Raw genomic sequence first — 27,216 nt, 5'->3', positions numbered from 1 at the left:
CTGTTTGGAACTTGCCCTATGCAGATACTCCTATGTACTAATCAGGAGTTGTTCTTTCATAGTGTTTTAAAGTCATAACCTGTGATGACCCATAGTCTCTCAAAATAACCCAAAACATACATTAAAGTCCGGTAAGGCCTTCAACTTAACTTCACTGTTTTATTAGGCACAGTTTAAAGTCACAAAAGTAAATAATGAGGCAAAAAGAAAACCAAAACAAACTGCATTGACGAGACTTCCAAAGCAAGCCAAGATAACTAATCATACATTCCAGGAAAATAACCCAGGAGAGTCCATGGGAAGAACGCCAGCAAAGATAAACCTCTTTCAAAGTAAACACTAAACTTTGACTCCAGCAATTCTGACTGCGCAGTTACAAACTTATATACATAGCTCCCAGCTGCAAGCCACGAGGAGGATCATGGTAATCTTCTCCTGAGTAGACCTCGCTTTTTCCTGATCCTCTCCTTCCTGCATGACCTAGGATGGATAGGAGATGGGCCTGGATCCTCCTCTGATTGCTCAGCCGGCCTCTGCCCTTCCCCAGCCTCCTCCACCACCTCTGGAGCCACACTCCCACTCCCTGTTGGCTGTTCCTCCTCTTCCTCAGAGTCAATCTCCACCAGGGGCATGACATAACCTATTACGAATCATAAAAGGCCATTGAGCTAATCCCTTCCTCCAAGTGCACAAATTCAAATAATAACATCCAAATCAGGTAGGTATTCAGATATCATTTGAATAGACTGAATGAAGAGAACCTTCTTTGGGTACTAAAACTCTTTTCTGAGTAATTAGTTTCGTTGTCAAACTGTACAAATTGTACTGTTAGAAATTTTGTTACCTCTAACATTCAGTTATATTCTATATTTCTATAATTTATAGTCTTTATTCTCTGATTTCTCAGGAATGAAATAGAACAGGTTTGACCTTTTCTGTGGCATATTTTCATGTCTGAGGAGTGCTATCAGTCATCTTTTCTCAAGGCTAAATGTACCCAGTTATTTCAGTGTCTCTTTATAAGACTTAATTTCCTTGATTATTCTCATTGTTCTTAACAGAAACAATTTATCTGAATCCTTTTTAAAGAATTAGAAATAAATATAGTACTCAAAATGGGATTGTTCCCATGATTTGGACATTATATTTTTGTGGATACAGTGTAAAATTGCTTTGGTTTGTTTTACTGCTATATTACTTCATATTCATCTATTATTCATATTCATTTATTATTTCCAATTTCATTTCACAGGTTTCATTACAGTCCCATGTTTAAATATTCGATTTTTCTTCTGAGAGTGAAGTACTTCAGATTTTCCTTTATGAAAAATGATACTTTCAGCCTATTTCTATCATCTATTATTCTTTTGAAGTTTATTTCTATGAAGTTAGCTATCCCAAACAGTTTTGTATCTGCAAATTTCTTGTCCTTATAGTCATTAACTATAATTAGAGGGTGCAGGACTGATCACTGGAATATCCCACTTGACCTTTTTCTTCAATTTTATGAAAAACCTTGATGAACATGCTCTACTTTAGAAAAGTGATGACAGCTATAGTATATATCATTAATTGTCATGCTATCTAGCCCATATTTAAATGCACTGCCAGTTAACATGGAATGTTCTGTCAGTGCTTTCCTAAAGTCCAGAGGATATTTTATTTTACAGCATTCCCAAAAACTTAGTGATGTTATTGCAATCAAACATGACTCATCTGTCAAGAGTTGATAAGCTAATTTTGATTTCTGATAATTCCTATATTATTTTCATCATGCTCTTTTATTATCTGCTGTAGATTTTTTGTCAGCGACAGACTGATTGTCTAATGGAGAGTCAGCTATTTCCTTCAGTATTCAATTCATCTAACTTTTAAAAAGTAACCTCATTAAAATATGGTTCAAGAAGTATCAGTCTTCAATTCTGCCTCTTTATTTTCCAGTGGCACATGATACTTTTTGTAACTTTCAAGAATAAAGTATAAAAGAAAATGTCAGACCTGCCCCAGTCTGATCTCCTAGGAAAGTAAAACTCTTGACTCCATTTGGTTGAAGTGGAAATGCACTTTTACGAAGAGATGCTGATTGCAATAGGGTCGGGTACAATTTAAAATTCCCATACATCAATACAGAACTAATCACTTGGTGTGTAGTCAATCCAGCACCACCCAGATGTTTAGGAAACGCTTTGGTATTTGGGCTGGTGAAATTCTACTCTCAGGTTAAATGGCCTTGAAGATGCTAGCATGAACCAAATTCAAAAACGTTCTGTTCTTCCTCAACTGTCGGTCCCCTCTCTCAATTTTCAATTATAAAAGTATACAGCTTTATTCCCCATTGGTTCCCTCCTCCCTTCTCCAGTTGATGGCAGAACATCAGCGAGGTGCCAAACTGAAGGTGGTAGATCTGACAGAAAGGGAACCAAAGCAGAAATTGAGAAGCTCTTCTTTATTATATGCTGTCTTTATTGACCAGTTGGCACACTATTAAAATTATTAGTTTTCTTTTGATATTATTTGGACATTTCAAAAGAAACTCTTTTTTGTTATTCTTAACGTCCTCTTCTAATAACAGTTCATTCTGATCTTTTACTTTTGTGACACTAGGTCAACGTGACAACAGATCAAGATGATTTATCTGTATTCTTCCTTTGTAAGCCTGTCTTGTTTTATTTCCTTTGTTTCATTTTGTTTCATCCTTTTAAACCTTTATTGAATTGATTAGAGATCCAGATTGGCTCCTTTTTTTCTCTTTGAAATTATTTGCACTTGTGCTTCTATCTCCTTTCTAAGGGACTTCTACTCAATTTGAGTTCCTTTTCTTATTAGCTTCTCCTGTTCTGAGATCTTGTTAAGCATTGTTCTGATTATCATTGATCTTTTGGGGGAAATTCAGACTAAATGTATGTGCTCAAGTTTAGTGTCTTTCAAAGTCAAGAATTTCAGCATCAAACAGACCCTTTCTTACAATGTATCTGCTAACTACCTATTCCTCAAATAAATCTTCCCTGCTGATTAATATAAAGTAATAACAGACATTTTTTTGTATCTTTCTGTAATTTATTTCTTCTCATGTTCTAATAGTATTATTAACTTTCTTGTTTTTCTTTTCTTCACAAAAGCTTGGATTGGAAGATACAACAAGCTATATAGACAAAATGAAACTAATTTGGCAGTATGAAGAGACCAAAAAAAGGTGAATATCTTAAGTTGCTATTTTTAACGTTGCAAATAATCTGTTAGTAGCTTTTGTCTTGGTTGGGATTTTGCATATATGTGACTAGATATTTAGCATAGTTTAACAATCTGAAGAACCACTAAGTAATTATCCAATACTGCAGCAATGCACATTTAAATTAGGCAAATTAAAAGTAATACAAAAAAGAAATACATAAAAAAAATTACATTCTAATTCCTTGGTTTGGCAAAACTTTTATGCTATAAAGAAATAATACTTTAATAAATAAATACGACATTAAAGTGATATGGATTGCTTTATATTTTAGCTATAACTTTTGAAGCAACAGGGTAACTTTTGAGATGAAATAAAAACCAGCTAACCAAGTTGTAATGAGGGAGTGTGAAAATCACATATTACAAACCCCAAAATATATGTGCTTGCAGTGAATCCTGGACATGGATAGACACAGAATAGGCACCAATTACATTTTGTTGAGGGGACATGATGGTTCAGTGGTTAAAGACCCGAGCTTGTCAGTGGAAATCTGATAGCCTGAGTTCGAGACTCAAGCACCATAAAAGAAGGGTGAGCTCCTGTTCCTGCCCCAGCCCACCTAGCAGTTCGAAAGCGGGCAAATGGGAGTAGATTAATACATACCATTTTGGTGGGAAGGTAACAGTGTTCTGTGTGCCTTTGGCATATAACCATGCTGGTGACATGGCCACAGAAAATATGATTGGACAACGCTTGCCCAAGAAATGGAGATGAGCACCGCATCTAGAGTTGGACGCTACTAGACAAGGAAACTTTTATTTTTACCTAATTTTGTTAGAAGATTACTCAGTCGGCCTGGTGAAGAAGAGTATTCAAATGCATTTATTAGACAGAATATTTTCATACCTCTAACCTAAGTAGATGTTGCTACATTCAGTTCATTTCTTTATAAATATATTGATATCCATTTAATATTTATATGGGTAGTTTACATCACACATTCCAGAAGCATGTATCTAAAAAAATAATGTAAGTATCACTTATAATTCCAGTTAACATTGAAGTGTCAAGTTGACAGAAAAATACATTCTCCGTTAAGTTTCCAAAGTTCTTCAGTTGGGAAAATGTAAAAAGAATAAAATATGAGTCATTTGAGGTATAAGTATGAAAAGTAAACCAAGATTTATGAGAAATTACTAGTAGTAAATGTTTGCATATTTTGTAAGCCTAGTGGTGTTTTTCTGTTATAACACAATCATATATATATAGTGTATGTGTTCATGTGTACACTGCTTAGGAAAAATATTCCTAATTGTAATTCTATATTTGTCTCTTTCATTTGTTCACAAATTTTATTCTTACATATGTATAACATGGTTTTTAAACTTTAAATCAAAGAGCTAAGACACATTTATTTCTCCTAGATTATGTCAGTGGTCACATTCTTTATTTATCATGCATTCCTTTCTGTTAGCTTATTGGCATTCTGTACAGCTTTTGTCTCCACAAAGTATTTCTGTGTTCAGACTAACTTTGCTCATGAAACCCTACTAAAGTTATACAGTGTGGATATGGAATGTGCTGTATTTGGTCTAAAACTGAAGTTGACAAAATTAAAGTGTTACAATATATTCAAAATATTTTAATCAGGCTCCTCATATAGTTAAAGTGGCAAGAGAACCAAATACATATGTTACCATTTCAGTTGGTGGATTCTTATATAAAATATATTTTTGTCTGTGAGTACTTTCCACTGGAGAACCTTCTTAACATGGTTGTCCCAAAATATAAGAATACTTTGTTATCCTTTTCAGAATGTAAATGGAATCTAAAAATTATACCTCATCTTAATTAAAAAATAGAAATAAAATATGACAGCTCTTTTTTTTTGTAGGTCATAATAATGCCAATGGTGAAATACCTAAGATACAAAAAACCCATACATTAAAAAGCTTTTGATTTGAAATGGGATAAATACTACAAATAACTGTTGTTATTGCTTCCTTGACAGAAAATTAAATACAAACAAACAGATATATTCTAGTAGGCCATTTGTGATACAGAATTTCCATTTTAAATGGTAGAAGAACTGGCACTATTTAATGCTTAGCAAAAAACATTGTGCAGCAGATTTCTTTCCCATAGCATGCTTGCACATTATTACCATTATGTTCAGAAACTCTCCTTCCCATTATTCCTGCTACTGCCTTGATCCAGCCATAACATCAACATTTTAAATTCCAATTTAAGTTTGTACCCTGGCAAACTCTTTGGAGTTAAAAAACAAAACAGAAGTAGAAGTAGAAGTTGAGAATAAGGATTCCAGAGATAGTGATAGAGATGTTTTTGAGAAGACATCAAATTCCGAAGATACACCTTTTAACTATATTAAAAGTTTATGCAATTCAAATTTATTATGGATTTTATAACTGCTTGTTATGTTATATATAGATGTTATTTTAATCTCACAGTATTTCAACTAAATACTTCCATATCAAAAAAATGTATCTTTGTATAGATTTGGAGGGGAGATGTTTCTTGTTGATATATTAACTTTTCATATTCCTTTGTAATTAAGAGTTATCAGAATCCAGCAACAATTGGCTTTACAAGACCAGGAATCTTGGCCAGGAATGGCGGAGGCTGATATTGATCATCTTCAGCTTATTAAAGAAAAAGAGGCTCTCTTACAAGAACTGCAGCTTATAAGTCAACAGCAGCGTTCACCAGAAGATCTGAAACACATAGAGGAGGAAAAAAGGCGCTTGGAGGAGGATATCCAGCAGGCTCAGGCTACTTCTTCTCATGGTGCTGCTGAAAGGTTGAGAATATATTGCTTTTGTAACATACTTGTTAATGCTAGTATAGCTGTTTAATAAAGGCAATAATAACAGTTATCAGACATCAACCATACAGAAGTTTATGGACTTTTTCTAATTTGGTTGCAGGCCTGGGTATGAGTTATTGATTGCACTTGTGGTTGACCTTTGGAGAGAGTGGGAGGTAGTAATCCATCCATCTTTATTCTCCCTGATTTCTCAATGGTCTTAAGAACCATGGTATCCTTTTGAAGCTGCTCCAGGAATTAACGGTTGAGAGTACATTGTTGTGCTGATTCTCATTCTTCCAAAAACAGAATAATTTCCAATCTGTATTAATTGGGAAAGGGGAGGGGGGCAGGAGAGAACTTGCCCTATGACTTCTGTTACACAGAATGCTTCAGTAATGACTTTTTTCACATTCCTGTTTTAACTTGTACATGAAACCACTGGCTGAAGTCATTCAGTAACAGAGAGTAAAATATTATCAATATCCTGATGATACTCTAGCAATCACATATGGCCAAATGAGGCTGTCTGAATGCATAGAGGCAGTGGAATCTTGATACAAAATAACAGGTTTAATATCAACCCTAGTAAGACCAAGTGGGTTGGGTTTTTAGACTTCCTGGATCTGGTGATTTTCCATCCTTAGTTCTGGATGGGGTTGTGCTACTGCCAGGGTGACACAATAGCAGGTATCAGCCTTTGCACAACTTTGTATTGTGTACTAATAGTTCTGCTAAATAAAAAAGCAAGAATTTATACCTTTGTCACCCTGTATTTTTAGGTGACAACTTAAAAACTAAATACCCAGAAAATAAAAATGGAAAATAATCCTTTCATTTTCTTGATGTCATCATTTTATTGTCCTGCTTGCCCCAAACCTATACTAGAGAGAGATTTGGTGCAATCCTTGCTCTACTCTCTTGTACTTTCTTGTGATGTAGTATACTTCAGTTGTACATAATAATCACTTTTTAGTCCAAATGTATTTCACCAGTGCAGTGTATTGGCAGTGCAATATTAACACCTGGGCAATTCCAATCATTAGATACATATAGTTGAATTAGAAGTCCTGGATAGGAAGACTAGAGAAACAATGACAGTGAATCATGTCCTTCACCCATATAGCAATGTTGACAGACTCTATTTGGCAAAGATCATACATGGGCATGGAATTTTGCAACTACATCAGATACTTAAAGAAGAAGAAAAAAGGCATTGGAAGAATATCTAAAGGATAGTGAAGACATTGCACTAAAAGCTAGTATACTATGAAAGCTTACCGAGTACTGGAGACAATCGTACTGGCTTACAAGAAAGACCAAATGAAAAATAGAAGGGAGACATGGCAATGAAAGTTAAAGAGGCAGAGGGGCGTGGACCATCTAGTTTTAGCTGTTGCAAAAAGAATGCACAAGACTGTGCAAACAACAGTATGACAAAGTAACAACAATGGCACATTGGAATATCTGTGCGAAATACCACTTCCCTGCAGACAAAACTAGTGGGACCACAAAAGAGAGAAAGTAATAAAAAATGTACAAGCTAAAGTCTCTGGGACTTCAGGTTTCACACAGACAAGCACCTGCCACACAATTACCAGTCTTAACAATTGTCAGTAAAAAGACAAAAGAATCTGGATAATGGACATTGCAGTACCTGGAAACACCAGAAGAGAAGAGAAAAAACAGGAGAAAATCACAAAATACAAATACTTGCAATTAGAAATAGACTGATTGTTGGAAAAGGAAGCAAAGACAGTACAGTAACCCCAAAACATCTGGAGCACCACTTGAACACTGCCAGCATTGAAAAAATTGCCATCAGTCAGTTGCAAAAGGTAGTTTTATAAACAGCATACATTCTGCAATGATGACTTTAACACCATCAACACTATAACAACAACAATAATGGCAGCAACCCGTATCAACCATTAGCACCAGTCAATGGTATTTATGATACATGGGGAGAACATTGGTGAAGTCAACATCAGATGAGGAATCTTCCAAGGGGACTCACTTTCGCCAATACTGTTCAACATCACATTAATCCCACTGATAATAATCCTACGAAACACAAAACTGGGCTACCAAATCTCAAGCCAACATGGCAAGATAAGCCATCTACTATACATGGATGACTTAAAACTGTATGCGAAAAGCCCCACTGAACTTGAATCAATACTCAACACAGTTCAAATGTTCAGCAACTACATCAGAATGAAGTTTGGACTTGAAAAATGTGCTATACTATCCATGCAGTGAGGAAAAATAGAAGGAATAGAACTGGGAAATGGGAGCATCATGAAAGCATTTGCAAAGGATGACGATTACAAATACCTAGGCATATTGGAAGCAGATAATATCTTGAATGGAAAAGTCAAAAGAGTCAATGCAAAAGGAATATATCAGGAGCGTCTGCAAAATATTAAAATCAAAGCTGAATGCTGAAAACACAATTAAAGCCATTAATACATGGGCAGTTCCAGTGATACGCTACCCAGCTGGAATCATCAACTGGACTGTGGCTGAACTGGAAAACCTGGACTGGAAAAAGCATAAACCTTTGAAAATTTACCACGCTTTACATCCACAAAGTGACATCAACAGGTTATACCTGCCAAGAAGAATAGGGAGCAGAGGGCTATTGCAAATCCATCAAACTGTAGAAGAAGAAAAACGAAATTTGAATGATTATGTGAACCAAAGTATAGAAAAATGGCTACAGGCTGTAAAAATGGAGAACATTATAAAAACAACAAAAACAAAGGCAGAATATAAGGAAAGACAGCTGGATGACAGATTAAATGGATGGAAAACCAAAACTTTGCATGGACAGCATTTGAAAAATATTGAACAAAAACGTGGTAACAACTTGACATGGCTTAAGAGAGGACTGGGCATCAAGAAAGAAATGGAAGGTTTAATACTTGCTGCTCAAGAACAAGCACTACAAACTAATGCCATGAAAGCGAAGATACAAAAATCCACTGACAATCCAAACTCTGACTTTGCAATGACAAAGTTTCACGTGAGTGCAGCAAAATCGCACAAACTGACTACAAAGCTGGATATGTTAGAGTTGCTAAATTAATCCATTGGTCATTATGTAAAAAATACACCCTACCTGTATCTGAAAGATCATGAGAACATAAAGTGGAAACGGTTGTAGAGAATGAGACATTGAAGATCTTGTGGGACTTTTGAATACAGACAGATTGCCATTTGATACACAACACGCCAGATATTACAGTTGTCGAGAAAAAGAACTGGGAAAAAAATCATGAAATATTGTGACCTGGCCATCAAAACTACATGGTTATAGATGAAACATGTAACAGTGATATCCATTGTCATCAGGGCACTTGGTACCATGTCCAAGAATTTTACAAAACACATCAAGAAATTACAGCTTCCTGCAATAACACCAATGGAACTGCAAAAAACTGTGCTACATCGTATATTTTAAGAAGATATTTGGTTGATACCTAGGCCACTGGCAGCAACCTGTATCAATCATTAGCACCAGTCACTGGTATTTATTATACATTTTTAAATGTTCAGTTGACTGAGTTTCATGTTTAGTGAATAAAAGAGATGACAATAATAATAATAGATGTCTGCACATGGAGTATGTAAACATTGAAAATTAGAACACTGTCTACAAAAGCCTATGTCAGTTCTCTGCCATAAGTTTTCTACATAAGAGGTACATTATATAAAAATTATAGTAAGGAAACAATTTGCTTTATTTTAGGATACTCTTACAAGAGAAGAAGAACTGTTTGCTTATGCAGTTGGAAGAAGCAACTCGTTTAAGTTCCTATTTATGCTCACAATTGAAAAGGTTAGTATATTATAGAGATTGACTAGCATGTTAGAAGGAAATAATAAGGATCAACCAATATAATTAATTTCTCATTGTTTCTAAAAATACTTTGGCTTACCCCAGCAGGATAGAATGTAGAATTATCCATTGTGTCATATTGTCGTTTATCTTCCTAATCTTAACTTGTTGGCCCTCCTGAGTTTCAGTGGAAATAAAATACTTTTTTTTAATAAAAGTTTTATTTAAGTTTTCACAAAACATATAAATACAAATAAAATATCTTTTTTTGAGAACAGCGTGACCCTGGGTTATCACTTCTCCATACAGACATAAACTCAATACATATTTATCTTAAACATTCTAATCCATATCTTATAACTATTTTTGCAATTTTTTTCAATAGCTTTTCCCTTTCTTTACTTCCTATAGCCTTATTTTAAATTATCTCATTCCTTTCTTAATTTAACTACATATCTTTTTCTAATTTTTAAAATCTTTCTAATCAATGTTTTTATACTTTTGTCTGTCCTCTTTACAATTTCATATTATCTTTTCTCATAAAACAAATTTTCCCCTGTAATTACTAGACTAGAGTGTAACACCTTTGTATCTTTTTTCAAATCTTGTTTAAAAATTTAAGTTACACCTTTACAGTTATAAATTCATTTTTTAACCTCTATTTTATAACACATACCTATTTTCAATTGAATTCTGCTTGGTATATTCCCTTAAAAATACACACTAAATTCTTAAAAGAAAAAAGTGTATATGTATATATATCTGCGTAAATATGTAAATAGTAAATGGGATAATTATTCTATTCAAGTACAGCTCTGCCATTAATATTAATAACAATATTTTACATTTCTATTTCTTTTAACAAACATTACCTAGTAATATCAGTTGTCTTTCACTTTAATCATCTATATTTCATATTTTACTTATTACTGTATTTAAATAAAAAACAAAACAATAGTTATTAACAGAAGTCAATAAAATTATTATTATTATTCAAATTCATCTTGTCAACTGATAAAAATCTGCCATGTTTTTTTTCCAGTTTTTTTACTTTCTTTTTAAATCATTGAGAGCCTTATTTTCTTTACAAACAAATATTCCATTACACATCAATACAATTTTTTTCTCTCACTTTAATCATCTAAACATATTTTCTAACCCTTTTCTATTTCTAATATAACAATGCTATCCCATGCACCCTTGCAGAATCCTCTCAAGTTAAATTTTAACCATTGTCTCTGTCTTTTAAATAGGTTTATACCTTTAATTCTTGTACACTTTTCCTGTACTTTTATATCTTGTTTCTGTCCTTTGTAGCTTCTTTTCCTTTCCCTCTTCCCTCTCTTCTTCTCCCTCCCCTTTTTATTCCCTTTTCTATCTGATTCTCCCTTCTGTGATCCTCCCTTCTGCTTCTTCCTGATATTATGATTGCTTTTCAAATTACTCTTTTTTTTGGTTGTTGCTTCAATGCTTAAGTTTTTAACTCCCTTTCTCCCCTTTCCCTTTTTTACCCCGCTTAAAGTTGCTTGGCCATTAAAGATGGCTTCTTCTTTATCCCGCCCTTCTTGTTCTGCCAGCATTTCTTGTTATTTTTCATAGTTCAAAATCTCCGTTTCTAAAAATTGAATTATGAAGCTAAAAGATCCTCTTCCCTCTTGTGCTTCTTTTTGTTCTTTAAGTCTCATTTTTAACTCTTCAAGGAGTGATGCCATTTTAAAAAAAATTAAACAACCCCCAATTGATTTTATTTTGTTTCATTAGGATCCACCGTCCAAAATTCCAGGAATCATCCAATATTCCAAAACTGTTTCTTGCTTCTTTTCTCACTTTCTCTTTCCAGAGGCTTTGTTATCTTGTAACAAGGTTTCAGCTAAAATGTATCTTTTGCAAGCCTTGTTAAAATTCCACTATCAATTTTTTAAAGTTCCAGGTGGTCTCCTCCATTTTCCAGATTCCACCCTCTTGTTTCCTTTTTCCCTCCTCTGCTTTCTTTCTTTTTTTAAGAAAATTTTTAAATTATCCAAGAATCTTTATCCCTTTGATACTTTATTTTCAGCTAGAAATAGTCTATTAATGTCAAAGTGGATTAGTATCAATTTCTTGTTCAAATCTCTTCTTCTTAACGTTCCAAGTCAATTAAAACTGTCAATATGAGAGGAAAAAAAGCCAATTCCGTTTCCTTTCCCTTTCTCTTTTGCTGCTTAAGATATTTTTTAGGAATAGTATTAGTCTTTAAAATTCAGGTTCCAGGTGCCTTAAATAGATGTTCTCCATTCAACCCTGTCAGTCAAGCTTTCTCCTTTAAACTTCCTCCTGCACAATCTTGTCCGGTCGGGTTCTTCTTTGAGTTGGCCATTTCTGACCACCGCTGCAACCACCTTTGGGAAAGGGAGTAATGGCCAGCTGAGGAGGAGAGATGCAGCTCTCCTCAACCCCACTGATGGCTCTCCCTTCTTCACCACTTCTATGGGGTGGCTTCAGCCCCAAATCTGGGCGGCTCGGGGCGCTCCAGCGGTGAGCACGGATCAAAACCATGCATGATCACGGATTTCGGTCCGTCCCTGAAGAAGCCCGAACCGGAAGTCGAAATAAAATACTTTTGTTAGCTTAATATGCACAGGTAGTCCTTGACTTATGATCACAATTGAGCCCAAAATTTATGTTGTTAAGTGAGACATTTGTTATGTGAGTTTTGCCCCATTTTACAACTTTTCTTGCTACAGTTACTAAGTGAATCACTGCAGTTGATAAATTTAGTAACCTGATTGTTAAGTGAATCTGGCTTCCTCGTTAACGTTGCTTGTCAGAAGTTGCAAAAGGTGATCACATGATCCTGGGACTAGAAGAGGTCATAAATATGAACCAATTGCCAAGCATCTGAATTTTGATCACATGATCATGGGTATGCTGCAGTGGTTGTAATTTTGAACAGTCACTAAACAAACTGTTGCAAGTCAAGGACTACATGTGTATGTTGAAGGGGCAGATCATAAAAATGAAAGATGTTGCACTAACAGTAGATTTTTACTTATGGAATGTCTGTAGGATCTGAATATTATGGTTGTTCCAATATTTTTACATCCCCCTTTCCCAAAAACAGAACTAAATGTTGCTTTTGTTACATTGGTTCCTTTTCATCTCCCAATTTACTGCTCTAACCTGTGTAATAGCTTATTCCATCCAGTTATTTCATGTCTGCCTTTTTGCTAGCTGTTCATTTATTATTTGGTAATTATTTTTAATGTATCTAGACTTTAAATTGTGCAAAGCATTAAAAATGCTTTACCTAGTGGGCTAGCATAAGGAAATATCCTACCCCCTCCCCAAATTGTAGAAGCAGATGTGGTCTTTAGATTCTCTAAATATTATGATGTGTAAGGCATTCAAATGTTGCTTCTCCTCCTTTGGGGTGGATCCGTTGGGAGAATCCTCTGGGAAGCTTGGTGCTAAGGGTCTGTAGGATGATTCCCTTTCTCTTCTGTTTGGATTGGAAGGTTTTCCTCTGCTCGAAGGGCAAGGTGGATAGATGGTTCCCTTTTTAAAACTACCGGGAGGGGTGGAGAGGAAGCTGCCTGGCCAGTCTGTATTCTTAGGGGACTAACGGAGGGAATGAGAGTAAAGAAAACTTAAAGAAGGGGAAAAGGTGCACAGGGGGTTTCGGGCGGCTGGAGCAAGAGGACAGCGCCTGACAGTACAAGGGACGAGACCATGACCCGAAGCTCTGGGGCGGGAAGCAAAGCGAGGCGTGGCAGGGGAGAGAAATGATTGCATCACCCTCCCTCCGCCACTTCCACCTACCCAATCCCAAAAGACTCACCGACTTGCAGGACCTTGTCAACGCAGCTGCCATCAATCAAAGCGATGCCCCTGCGGGAGGGCAGGCGGTTCTCATCGGCAGCGGGGTCTGTCTCACCGCTGCCCCTGTTATTGGAGATGGCACTGGTGAGAGAGGCACCAGCGCCGGCGGGAACCATTGAAGCTATGGCTTCCCCGCCTGAGAAGCAGCTGAAACGCTGCCGGTGGAGGAATGTGTAGCACTCCAAATGCGGCAGCATACAGGCAGAAGGGAAAGCAACAGCAGTGGAGGAAGCAACAGTGGCAGGCGCGATGCAAAGTGCCCCACCACCACCGAAGCCGACATCCACGCTGCCGCCACCCGCCCACTGACCCAGCCTGCACCCAGAACCACACCCGGATCTGCAGCAAAGGCGCTTGGGGATAGGGAGCTCTCCATGCTCCGCCATGAACAGCCGTTAGGAGCGGCTTGTGGTGAGGCGTGGCTGCCCTCAGGGTGTTCCTAACGGCAAGTTCCCCCCGCCCCCCTCCAATTTTGCATGTTTTAAACTAGGCCTAAATTTGGGGGGAGGGGCTTAATTTCACCTTATGCCTAGAAAATATGGTGGGTCTTTCTATTGGGGGGGGTGTATTGTTGGAGAAACACGGTATATCTATATCTATATATATGTGTGTATGGTATTCAGCTTTGTTGGGTATTTTCCCACGTCATTATAGTTGTGCTTTTACAGTTGTAAGTTGTAGCGATGTTTTGGTAGAATCTCATCTGCCATCATCAGGCTTGTGTATTGTGTTCGTCTGTGAGTCAGGCTTTCACAGCCATTTTTGTTTTAAATTTGGGGCTAGCCTACTGCTGTATTAGAATGATTTTTTCTTCATCCTGATTGGTTGGGAGTCTTGGTCTGTGTTTAACCAATCAGGATGAAGAAAAAAACTATTCTAACACAGCAGTAGGCTAGCACCAAATTTAAAACAGAAACGACTGTGAAAGCCTGACTCACAGATGAACACAATACACAAGCCTGATGATGGCAGATGAGATTCTGCCGAAACATCGCTACAACTTTAAAAGCACAACTATAATGACGTGGAAAAATACCCAAACAAAGCTGAATACTATACATATAAATACCTGCGAAAACTTAAGAAAACACACACACACACACACACACACACACACACACACACACATCTTTAACTTTTAGCAGTTCTTGCTATATGTATGTGTGATTTAGGAAAAGTATACTTTGCAATTTCATGCAGACATGTTCAGTCCAGAATTGCAGACTTGTTCTGATTATAATTTGGAACTCTTTTCTGAAGGAGAAAGGTCAGATCACAAATTCAGTCACAGATGAAAAATGGAAGACATAGGAGATACAGGAGATATAAATGTGTGAATTCAAGGCTGTCTAATATAATGCATAATTCAACTTATTTTCTATAGTTACTTGGTTCTGTTATTTATAAGTGTAACAAACATTAATCCTTCACTGTAATTAATTTTCCATTCTCTGATTTTAATTTTTCCCTGATGTTATTAATTTGATAATAAATATAATGACAAAGGAAAGCAATGGAGTTTTTATCTGCAAAGCCTGCATATAGGAGTATATCTTGATTATTGTTTCAGCTAATGAAGAGGGAAAAACTCATATTTTGAATCTACATTTGTGAACGCACATTTACTACATATATCTGTTATATTCCAGTTTATCTGCCAGTTCTTTGACAATATCTTCTGGAAGCAGTCGAGGATCATTGGCATCCAGCCGTGGGTCATTGGCATCCAGCAGAGGCTCCCTGAGTTCAGTTAGTTTCACAGACATCTATGGTCTCCCTCAGTATGATAAATCTGATATTGCTGTTGAATATGGTCATCATATGCGATATGATCCAGTTCCAGTTGATTCTCACAACAAAGATGTACAGTATCATGAATCTATCGGATCTCCAGCTAGCAGTAAACAACGAAGATCCTTAGATACTCCTCTGTCTTTGGCATCATTGTCATCAAGATCATCCCTTTCTTCACTATCACCTCCAAGTTCTCCTCTGGACACTCCCTTCCTACCAGCTTCTCGGGATTCTCCATTAGTTCATAAGTCAGAAGGGTATGAAGAAGTAACATACACAGGTGCTTCAGAAGTACTTCGAGCTCAGGGCTCTGTTTTGGGTGAAGACAAAGGACAAGAAATTGTGGCATTTAAGGCTACTGAATATTCCACAAGAAATGAAGCCGGGCTGCAAATTCTCAATATTCCGAATTCTGGTGGTAAGTTAATTTTTAGCTATTTATATTTCAGATATCAACAAAACAATGAATATAGGTCGGATGTCACAACCTACATAGCAGCTTATCTAAAAAAAATACAGTTGTACATGTTTTGCTTTGGAGGAAAAAAGGCTGAATGAAATTGTGAACAGTTAGCATGTCTGTGTTTCAGTTAAGTAAACGTTATAAAAACTTATAGTAAGTTTTAAGAGAAGGAAATAAAATGTTTTGCTGGCTTGTTACACATTTTAGCTTTTTAATTTGTGTTCATATTCTAAACTCCTTCCTATCTATTTCTGAAACAAAATGAGGGAAACTACTTTAAGTCCTACTGAAGTTATAGGGCAAATTAATTGTAATTTGAAATGAATAAAACATTTCTGCTTTGAAACTCATTTGCAGTGTTCTGAGCCTAAAAAAAGACATTTATTTGTTCATTCATTCAGGTTTTAACATACCACAATCACGCAAGTAGTTTCCACCACTCCCACACCACTTCTGCTATAAACTGACCAATAATTTCCATAATATGTATTTTAGTACATTTTTTACCATTTTTGCTACATTATAATATAGAATTTAATTTTTCAATGTTATTAGCTAGCATTTTTTTAAAAAAATATTTGCTATTTGCTAATTGCTATGGGTCTGTGTAGGATCATTTTTAAAAAATTAAATATATTACAGATTTTTCTGCTTTATACCCATGTGATTGAATTGCTTAGGCATTTCCATTTTCCTTTTCTCATTTTGCTCGTTTTCATATTTAAAGGTTAGGGAAATAAATGAACAACACTGTTGTTGCTTTTAAATGTAGTGCATAGGGTATAAATGGCTGCCATCTAGTGGTGGAGTACCATGAAATATGCTCATTTTCTGAAATAATTCATTTGATCTGTTTTTGATTTATAGAGACTTGAGTATTCAAACTTTCACTAATGCTGTTTGTATTTCTCTGCTGAGTGTAAAAGGAAAGAATAATTATTAGTACAAATTCATATTCTTTTTTTAACAATATTTTAAATGTGACAGAAATACAATTTTGGATGCAGAATTGAACGTAAGATGCCATAAATCTGCACTCTTAGGTTAACAAAAATAGTTCCATGAAAACGATTGGTTCTTCTTTTCCACAAAATAAAGATGTTACTGTACATTTTGATTAAAGCAATAAAGTTTAAGTGTTTCATTTATTATTTGTAGAATATTTGTTTGCGATAAAGAATAAAGATATATAAAGAACATATATATAAAGAATAAAGATAAAAAATATTTCTCTTGTACTATAGACTGTTAGCTCTCATTAATGAAGTTTGGAGAGTACTGTTGATCTAACCTTCAACATTCACTTTTTTCCCTGAGTTGCAGAATTTCAGGGGATGCTTAATTCTGTGGGGTTTTTTTTTTTAATGAAAATGTCAGATTGGCAAACTGGTTCCACATTTCACTTAAATTATTCCTTTATTTTGTTCCTCATGTGGCACAACAGAAAAAATGCTGTAAGTTATTCTAGATTTACTCTTTTCTTTCTGCCTGTAAAGTTAATGTGTATTTGTAGAGTTTGGGTTTTGTTCTGCATGTTTAAAAACCAAAATATTTTTTATGATTTCATTAAAAAAATCTTAGGAGCAACTATTGTTTCCTAGCCATATTGGATTAATAGTAATGTAACAATAATCTGGAATAGCTGGTATTAATAATTGTTGTACTTAAGGATCTTAAATATTTAGGTATACAATCTCTACCTAAGTTCTTCTACTAGCTAGTGTAAACTGAACAAAAATATGGAATTCTAATATCTTGCATTTCTACTTCATCATTTGATATTAGCTACATGTTCTCTTATTTGATATTAACTATGTTCTCTTTTGAAACTTTTGCTGCCGTTCCCTAACCCTAACTATTCCCTATCATATGGCTAGCATTTAGCCAATGCTAGTTGATCGCAAGAAGCTAAAATGATTTAGGCTTGGTTCTTTGAAGCAAAACTATCAGTTAAACCCCAAACTGTAAGCTAGATTGGGAACTGTGAAAGCAAACTGAAAACCAAACACAGAATAATTTTACTCAATTAATCAATGTTGTAACACAAAGTCAAGATCATTTCAAAGAAGACTTTAATCTTTTAAAATCTTTTAAAATGAAGTTTCTTTTAAGAGTCAATAAAATATTTAAAAGTGGGAAGACAGTTACTGCACAAAACGACAAACTCCTCAGTTGGAAATTCTGTTTCTGTCATTTGAGTAGGAAGCATGTCTTAACTTGCTGGCAATAGCCGTGTTACCAAATTGAAACAAGGTAGCAATATTATTATCTTTAACACTTCAATATAGATAAACATCAGAATATCACAATTATAGAATTTGATTCTAAGTGTTAAGAGCATCCTATTTTTAAAAACTGAAAATAAAAACAAAGATTTTGTATGGCAAGCAAACAAACTGTAAAATTGTATTACAAACTTTCTTGCAATAAGATAAACAAAATCTTACACTTAAAACACTGGAAATCTAAAATAATTATATATAACTTATAGCTATAATATAACATAATTATATATAATTTTTTAGAGAAATAAACTCTGTATCACTATATTTCTGGTAACACTAGCTGGCTTTGCCAAGATGGGAAGCTGACAGAGTTTGACTAATAAAACTGTAGACTAGGAAGTCTAAATCCTGAAGAATAAAATGACAACATATTTTCTTTGTTTGCGTTGTGCAATATATCAAAAGTTTGCTTACTGTTTTGTTACTGATCTTAAAAATACTTTGCATTTTTATGGCATAATTATTTTCATGCGATTTTCAATAAAATCATTCAACTTGGAAATATTTAAAATTATAATTGACATGATTATCTCGTTAATGAAACAGGTAGAGAGGTAAAGATAGCTTTAAGAAAACACTTGATATAATTATAATTTAATTGAAACAAATGCATATGAAACTCATACTTTTGGTGTTTGATTTCATTAGTTGGCTCCTCTTAATGTGCTGCACGTATATAATTGGTATTAGAGCTTGCTTAAAGGGTCCTTGTGTCATTTGTTCTTGGTCATTGGCTGAATGACTATTGTGCTGTTTTCTCTGATTTCCATTCATTGCCAACTTGAATATAAATCTAAGACAAGATATGGGTTATTTTATATTTGTTTCTCTTGTTAGTGAAAGGAGAAGTCATAGGCCAATTAGCATTAATCAGTCTGTTAATCTGTTAGTAATCATAAAGAGAATCATAAAGGATTGTGAGTAAGTGTTGGATAATTTATATAATCTGAATGCAGCCAATTATCTTCTATATATTCATGCTAGTGGACTATACTCATGTTAAATTGTTAATGGTTTATAAATACATTCTTTATGTTTTGCTTTAGCAACATGTATTATCTTTTTAATTTGGAGTGAATTGTATGGGTAGTCATGCAAGCATGTGCTCAAGACTCAGTTAAAAGTATTCAGATGCAAATTTAAGGTAGGCCAGTGTGTGTTAAGATTTCAATATACATATGACACATTTAATATATTTGTATTAGTAAACTGGATGGAAGAGAAAATAGGAAGAGGGAGTATTATGAATGCTACCTTTATCTATGCTTTACAAATTAAAAGGAGAGGATAAATCCAATAAATAAACAAACTTTCAGTGTAACTTATCTTTACTGTTTTCCATGTTGTAGCTGTGACCTTACGTGAAGATAGTACTAGAAGATTGGAAAGAAGATCCAGGCGAGTCTCAGCATGTCTGTCCAATTATTCACTGGCTAGTGACAGTGGCGTGTTTGAAGCTTTAAGCAAAAGGTCAGGTTGTACAAATATTTGTAAAATGGAATTATACTTAATTCCCCTCAAAATTCCCCTCAAAAATACTTGATGAAGATCTTTTTATCTTCTACTAGATAAGATTAATGGCAAATAAAATCTGAGCAAAGTAGGTTTTTTAATTCTAGGTCTTAAATTTTTTTTAGTTTACTGAGCATTGTAACTACATAGAAGTATGAACTCTTCTCTTTTAATAGTAGTTAAAAGGCATTTGGAAATGTATCTTTAAAATATTTTTACGTTTTAAAAATGAATAGAAATGAAACAGGAAAAATAAATGAATTAAAAGAAGAAAAGAATAGCTGCCATTTTATGAGAGGGTAAGGAAACACTGTGTTGCATCCACTGAAATTTTAATAATGTTGGATCCTTGTACTTTTCTCTGGCTATGCTTTAGTGCTCTAGCACTAAAATTTTATAACAAAATTCAGTTATAATAGACCAGAACACTACATATTAGTACATAGAATATAAGCAACTTTGCTTTGAATAGAAACTTTTATCTTTGAAAAGGACCTTGGGGATGTTAAAGTAGCTTCAGCTTTGATACCTGTACCTGTTTTAAAACTGGGAATAGCACATGCCTCAATATTTAAAATCACTTTTGATGCTTGTCTTGCCTATCTGGGCATCAACATACTATTTTTTTTATTTTTTGCAAAACGATCAAATGTGGTAGTTGCCAGTAAATAAAGTTAGACATTAGGTTAATCACCTATGAACTTATTACATACCATAGAATTCAACAATATCTTTAAGATTTGAGTTTGATGAATGTTTGTCATATAATATGGAAAGCAGAGGAAGGAGAGGTTTTTTGTACGTATTAGCTAGTATTATTTATAATGACAGAGTACTACTGTAATAAGTTATTAATTTTTTTAATTCCTATATAGAAATGAAGATGTTGAAGAATCACTTTATAATGATGGTGTCACTAATGAAGAGCCCAAAATGCAGGTTGGATTTCTGTAAGTATTTTTCTATGCCTTGGTCATTACTAACTATATGCCAAAACAGACGATATTCAGGAATACTTGTGAGTCGTGAAGGTACATCTTCTGGGCTACCTCATCTTTACTGCTTTAATTTGTGAAAAAAGAGTATGGGACTAAAAGAAAATCCCCCCTAATCCAGAACAGTACATCCAAAATGTATGGTTCATCGCACTGTCCTTAAATGGCCAAATTAATCAGTTCCCCAAATTTGTGAGCATGAACTAGAATTCCTCATAAGTTCTGCTAGCTGTATCAGAGACTTCTGCTAAAAGAAGAGGAATGTTAAATTAAATTGGTTACTAATTCTAAATTGTTGCTATTTTAAAGTTACATTATAATATAATGCTGTCATTATTGCAATATGATTTAATAGAAAATTTAATGTTTTATTTAATCGCCTGACATGCGGCAGAACATTTCGTGCCTATATAGGCTTTACCAGCCACCTGTGGACGTACTGTGGACAGCCCACAACCTATTAGATGTCAACGTCCTCTTTCTCGCAGATGTTTCAGACAAACATCATGATTGCTAATAAATATATGATATATCAGTTATATACAAACAAAAATATGCCTTACTGTAAATCTATCTGCCTTGTATGTTTGAGAATAGACTGGCAGTTAACAGTTATCTTGTTTTTCAGGCATGACAGTGGAAGTGAATGTCTCCTTGTCCATGTGTTGCAGCTGAAGAATTTTACTGGCTTTGCCATGAAAGAAGGCTGTAAAATGTACGTTGAGATTGTCATTATTCTAACACTGTCTTTTTAATCCTATGAAATGTCAAGATATGTGATTAATTATGCACATCAAGTGACCATTACATTTCTTAGCAACAAAAATTCTGGTCCAAATAAGTCAAGTTCTACTTGTAGGCATTCAGAATTACCAGGATTTGTATCATATTGACTATCTCAAATATTATTGCTTTAGTACATGCAAGAGAATTACAGCCCTTTGCAGTGCAGTGCTATAGTGACCATTTAAAAAGATAAAAAGAAAATGTATTTACCAATTTTATATATTTTATTGATATTTCTATTATATAGGAGTTTTTTCTTTTTTTCCAGACACGTGAGAATATATTTACCATCTGTTGAATCAGGCACCACAACCACATATTGCTCTAAGGCTTTGGAATTCCAGGCTTCTTTAATATTTAATGAAGTCTTTCAGATTCCTGTACAATCAAATATCTTAAAACTCAAAGCACTGCAACTTTACATTTGTTCACTTGGCCAGCACCAACAAGAAGAATTATTGGTAAGAGATTCATTTCCATGAAATGTTCCAGAATAGTCAGAACAACCCATTTCAGGGTTGAAGCAAAGGTTTCAAACTTAAGATAGATTTTTTTTTTAAGCTGGAAACATTTTACGCTGAAAATGTTTTACATATCCCTACCAACTAGTGAAAAAATCAAAGATAATTTATTAGAATTAGATGTGAAATATCATCTGCAGAGAAATGTAGGCAATGAGGCTAATTACACAGAATGTGACAAGTATTCCTTAAATACTGCAACTAATGTTTTTTTAATTAAAATAAATAGTTTTGTAATAGAAATGTTTTCTATGATACATTGACACATTTTGCATTGATATGTTTGCAGGGCATTGCTCAGATCAGCCTAGCTAACTATGAGAGTGCTAGTGAGATGCAGCTTTGCTGGTATCCTGTTCAGACCTTCATTGGTTCAGATTGTGAACAAAAAAAAGAACAGCCTAAGCGTGAAGAAAGTGCTTCTCATTCTGTTGAAAATAAAAATATAATGAAAATGGTATAGTCATATATAATTTTTCTTGTGTTTCTATGTTTATGTGATACTTGATACTAAAGGAAGATACCGTATATACTCGAGTATAAGCCGAGTTTTTCCAGCACATTTTTGTGCTGAAAAAAAAAAACCTCGGCTTATACTCGAGTCAGATTCCCCTCTGAAAAAAAAATGGTGTGGAGCTCCGGAGCTGGGTAGCCGCTTCCGTGTTTCCTTTGCAACTTGTAAGCATGGGGGTAATTGGAAGCAGAAAAGTTCTTGCATGAGGATATATTGTTTTTTCTTTTTTTAACTGTTTTTAGGGGGGAGGAAAGACCCACCGTCATGTGAGAATGCTCAGACACGAAATCTATCCGCCTGAAAATAAGTGTGTGTGTGTGTGGAGATTTTAACAGAGGGAAGACGTAGGGAGAAGGCAAAAGCGATGGAAGATCCTTCAGGGGAAACTGAGGGGGAGACTCACCCTTGGTCCAGATGAGCCCCCTTCCCCGCCCCTAAGGAAGCAGAGGCAGCCAGCAAGGGCAGGCAAGCCCCACTTCGCGGACTTCGTCCGTCCTCGCTCCCACCCACCCAAAGCCACGAAGTCCCCCAATCACGCAGCCCAGAATCGCCCTCCCCTCAGGGGACAGCTACGACGCCCGGCGTTTCCCGAGACAAGAAGCTCCGCCATGCAATGAAAGCGCCCTGGCTCTAGGCTCGCGGGCTCAGAAACAACGCGAGCCGAAGTGGTTTCGGCTCCGGCTTGGCTTCGTTTCCTCAGCCCCAGCTGCTTTCAGTCCGCTCGGGAGGAGGGGAGGAGGTGGTGGCGGCGGCTCGCGTGGTTTCTGAGCTCTAGGCTCGCAGGCTCAGAAAACAACGCGAGCCAAGGTGGCTCGGCTCCGCTTGGCCGTTCCTCAGCCCCAGCTGCTTTCAGTCCGCTCGGGAGGAGGGGAGGTGGTGGCGGCGGCTCGCGTTGCTTTGTGAGCCCGCGAGCCTAGAGCTCAGAAAACAACGCGAGCCGCTGCCACCACCTCCTCCCCTCCTCCCGAGCGGACTGAAAGCAGCTGGGGCTGAGGAACGCCAAGCGGAGCCGAAGCCACCTCGGCTCGTGTTGTTTTCTGAGCCCACGAGCCTAGAGCCAGGGCGCTTTCATTGCACGGCGGAGCTTCTTGTCTCGAGAAATGCCGGGCGTCTTTGCTGCCCCCTGAGGGAGGCGATTCTGGGCTGCGCGATTGGGGGACTTCGTGGCTTTGGGTGGGTGGGAGCGTTCTTATGATCTCTCTCTCTCTCCCCCCTCATACAGTCAAGCCCTTTCCAGCACGCGCAATCCACGCCGCCGCTTTGCACCTTGCAAATGCAAAAACCCCGGGATTTTGCATTTGCAAGGTCTAGGCGGCGGCATCGCGTGCTGGAAAGGGCTTGACTGTATTACGAGAGAAAGAGAGAGAGGGAGAGATCATAAGAACGGCTCTTGCTTTTTCTTGCAAGGGAGAGAGTGACTCCTGCCTCCCACTGTCATCATCATCTTCTTTTGGGTTAGTGAATCAATTAAACCTTTCATGATAGTGAGATCGTTTCCCAAATTTCCCTTAAATCAGGGAAGAAATCAGAAAAAACCTTTGGACTGAGAATAAGCCTGTTCCTATGATGCCATTTTTGTTCACTGCAGTGTGAAAAGTGTGAAAAAACACACTTCTTTTTCTTCATCTTCTTGTTCCCTATTTACTGGTCTCTTTCAAAGAGGAAATTGTGAACATCAAACTTATTCTCAAATGTCCTAGTGAAAGTTTTTATTGGTATCTATTTTTATTTTTGAAATTTACCAGTAGCTGCTGCATTTCCCACCCTAGGCTTATACTCGAGTCAATAAGTTTTCCCAGTTTTTTGTGGTAAAATTAGGTGCCTCGGCTTATATTCGGGTCGACTTATACTCAAGTATATACGGTATGTCTGAAATGCTAGATAAATGAGGCAATTGATTAAATGCTGCATTGGTAAAACTTCTTTATTATCAGTGGAACTGTTTAATTGGCATTGATCTGCTGGTCATGCTAAAAGAGTGAGTATGTTCTGTCTATGCATCCTTTTTTAATTGTCTGGTCATGTTTAGGTTATTTTGAAGCGTATGATTCATTCTACATGCTATGTTTGATATCTGAATTTAAGGAAATATAGCCTATTTGTTCTGGAAACTGTAGAACAACGAAAAATACAGCAGAAAGGGATACTTTTTGGAATTCAATATGAAATGGCACCCTTTACATAAGAATTTCCTAAAGTGTAGAATATATTGTGTATTGGCTAATTTAAGACCCTTTTGGGACATATGAACTTGGTCATTGTTATTATGTTTTGAAAATATTAATTCCAGCTCACATATAAATAAAATGGGAATAATTCAATCTGAATTGTCCTTTCTTCTCTAGGATGCTGTGACTGTTCTTTTAGCTAGGACCACAGCTCAACTGGAAGCTGTGGAGAGAGAGCTTGCAGAGGAAAGGGTAAAACTGGAGTACACAGAAGAAGAAATACAACAGATGGAGCAAAAAGAGGATCAGGGAGAAGCTGTGTCAGAGAGGTACTTTTTATTGTGAAGAATGCATACAATAAGAATGTGCAGAAGTTGGACAGCCATGTATATCCATCTATAGTGTCGTAAAACTGATTCCACTTCTGATGTTTGGTATTTTGACATGAATCCTAAATCTATCCAATTAATTCTAGCATGATTTCCCCTCTTTATTGTAGGAAGTATCTTAAGCATTTGTAGCTGAAACAGACTTAAAATGTTTTAGCCTTCGAGCTAAACTTAAGGAGTACACAAATCCATATTCTTTTCTGAGCCAACATGAGTTCATGCACGTTTCAAAAAAATTTTAAACATAGAATAAATAGCATTCTATACATCTGAAAAATACATATGTATTTTTGAGCCAACATGAGTTCATGCACGTTTCAACAAAATTTTAAACATAGAATAAATAGCATTCTATACATCTGAAAAATACATATGTAAGCAGTAATTACTACTGTGAACATAAAGAAGCCATCCTATTGATCGTGATTTCATACCTGAGGAGTCTAATAACAAAGATTGCATATTTGTTAGGATTATGATGCAGTAAAATACAATATAGAAATCAACCTGTCTGAACTGCTCTGCCAGGTATATTAAGGGTGTGGTTACAATATAAGACCTTTTCAATTATGACGACCATCACTTGAATATCTTCCTAGGAAGGGATTATATTGTCTGCCTCCAATTGATTGATTTAGTGTATTATCCAATATATACATCTTATTTTCTCTTAAATATAAATACAAAAATTTCTGATCCCTTGGTGGCTGATTTTAAATGGTTTGGTTGTTCTGTTTTTCTCTAAGTTGCCTATTGCTCATTCAGATCACTAGTTACTGAATTTCATAAAATAAATCAAATAATCATTAAAACAATATAAAATATTTCCTCTACAGAAGCTGGCAAGCAGAATCAGTTGATAGTGGATGTAGTAATTGTATGCAATCCAGTCATCACTTGGACTCCTATTGTGGTGAATCATTGCAGATTCCCATGTTTGCATCTCAAACAGATCGGTGTATTTCTGGAAAAAATCTGGCTTCAACATTAAAGGCAAGTAAATATAACTGGTACAGTTTTTCCTGAATCTTTATGGGACTTGGCTTGGATTTTTTATTTAAATCATGATGGCTTATTTTCTTCTTTTTTAAAAAGAAAGCACTATGAATTTGATTTTTATTATAAGTATGGTATAGTAATGGACTAATTACTTTAAAATTTTCCCTAAAATATTTGTGCTTTCTTTGTGAATAAAAGTATTGAGATTTTGATTGTTACTATAGGTGGACAAGGAGACTAATACAGAAGATCTTTTTCCTGAAGAAATGGTTTTGTCTCATAAAAACAGACTAGGCCGTCGCTCCCGTGGTTCTGCATTTGTTCGTAATAATACTATTGTTCGCTCACATACATTTTCACCTGGTGCACGAAGTCAATATATTTGCAGAGTGAGTAGAAAATGTCATAGCAAAAGTCATTTGGAATGCCAAATAATTCTTTCTAAAATGTGTGTAAATGATCTATCAGCAGAATACATATTTTCAAGAACTTTTTCCCATTAATTAATACAAGTCAAGCTATCTACAAAGGCTTTTTACTGTATATGTGTAATGGAATAGCTAGATAAGATTTGAACAAATCAGTGTATAGAGTTTGCTATCCTCTTCATGCTTGTTGCATTCTAACTCATATCAGCTCTAATCAGAATGATGAAAAACAATGCCATTGAAGATTTGTCAAAATCTGGATTGTTTTATATTAGATAGTGGATTTTTTTTATACAAAGTACATTATTCTAAAGCACGAAACATAATTTAGTTAACAAGTATTATGGATTAAGTATTAATCCATAGGACAGGTTACATTACAGGTAAATTTTATCTATATTTTGCCCAAATGTCTATATTCTTCCTTCTGAGGATTTTCACTATCATTACAAGCATTGCTTATATCTTACAGTATCATTACCTTGCTGATGAATTTTTTCATGGGAAAGTTATGGCAGAATCTGCTTCTGAAAATATCATTCCTTAAATTGTGCCACACTTATAGCACAGAAGTCATTTTCCTCAGCTGATCAGGGAAAGGGGTTCCTGCAGATAAGGGAAGATATAGATATGGGCAAAAATGCATCCATTTCCAATTCAA

At 35.6% G+C, this 27,216-nt stretch overlaps 1 protein-coding gene across 2 annotated transcripts in view; it reads left to right on the top strand.

Annotated features, from left to right (window-relative positions):
- Positions 1-27,216, top strand: part of WWC3 (WWC family member 3) — an 89,376-nt gene that overhangs the window by 53,267 nt on the left and 8,893 nt on the right. For both annotated transcript variants that reach the window (XM_087967040.1, XM_087967041.1), the window contains exons 8-19: positions 3,120-3,193; positions 5,751-5,993; positions 9,754-9,843; positions 15,351-15,913; positions 19,593-19,713; positions 20,631-20,705; positions 21,379-21,465; positions 21,805-21,997; positions 22,347-22,514; positions 24,917-25,068; positions 25,965-26,121; positions 26,352-26,516. In XM_087967040.1, coding sequence (XP_087823166.1) covers positions 3,120-3,193; positions 5,751-5,993; positions 9,754-9,843; positions 15,351-15,913; positions 19,593-19,713; positions 20,631-20,705; positions 21,379-21,465; positions 21,805-21,997; positions 22,347-22,514; positions 24,917-25,068; positions 25,965-26,121; positions 26,352-26,516 — 2,088 coding nt within the window. The remainder of the gene's footprint in view (positions 1-3,119; positions 3,194-5,750; positions 5,994-9,753; positions 9,844-15,350; positions 15,914-19,592; positions 19,714-20,630; positions 20,706-21,378; positions 21,466-21,804; positions 21,998-22,346; positions 22,515-24,916; positions 25,069-25,964; positions 26,122-26,351; positions 26,517-27,216) is intronic.

The sequence above is a fragment of the Notechis scutatus genome, chromosome 5 (assembly GCF_049901735.1).
Source record: "Notechis scutatus isolate UNSWTSFEM ecotype Mainland chromosome 5, rNotScu1.2, whole genome shotgun sequence".
NCBI lineage: Eukaryota > Metazoa > Chordata > Lepidosauria > Squamata > Elapidae > Notechis > Notechis scutatus.
Note: the sequence above shows the minus strand (reverse complement) of the source record. Positions and strands in the feature narration are given on the sequence as shown.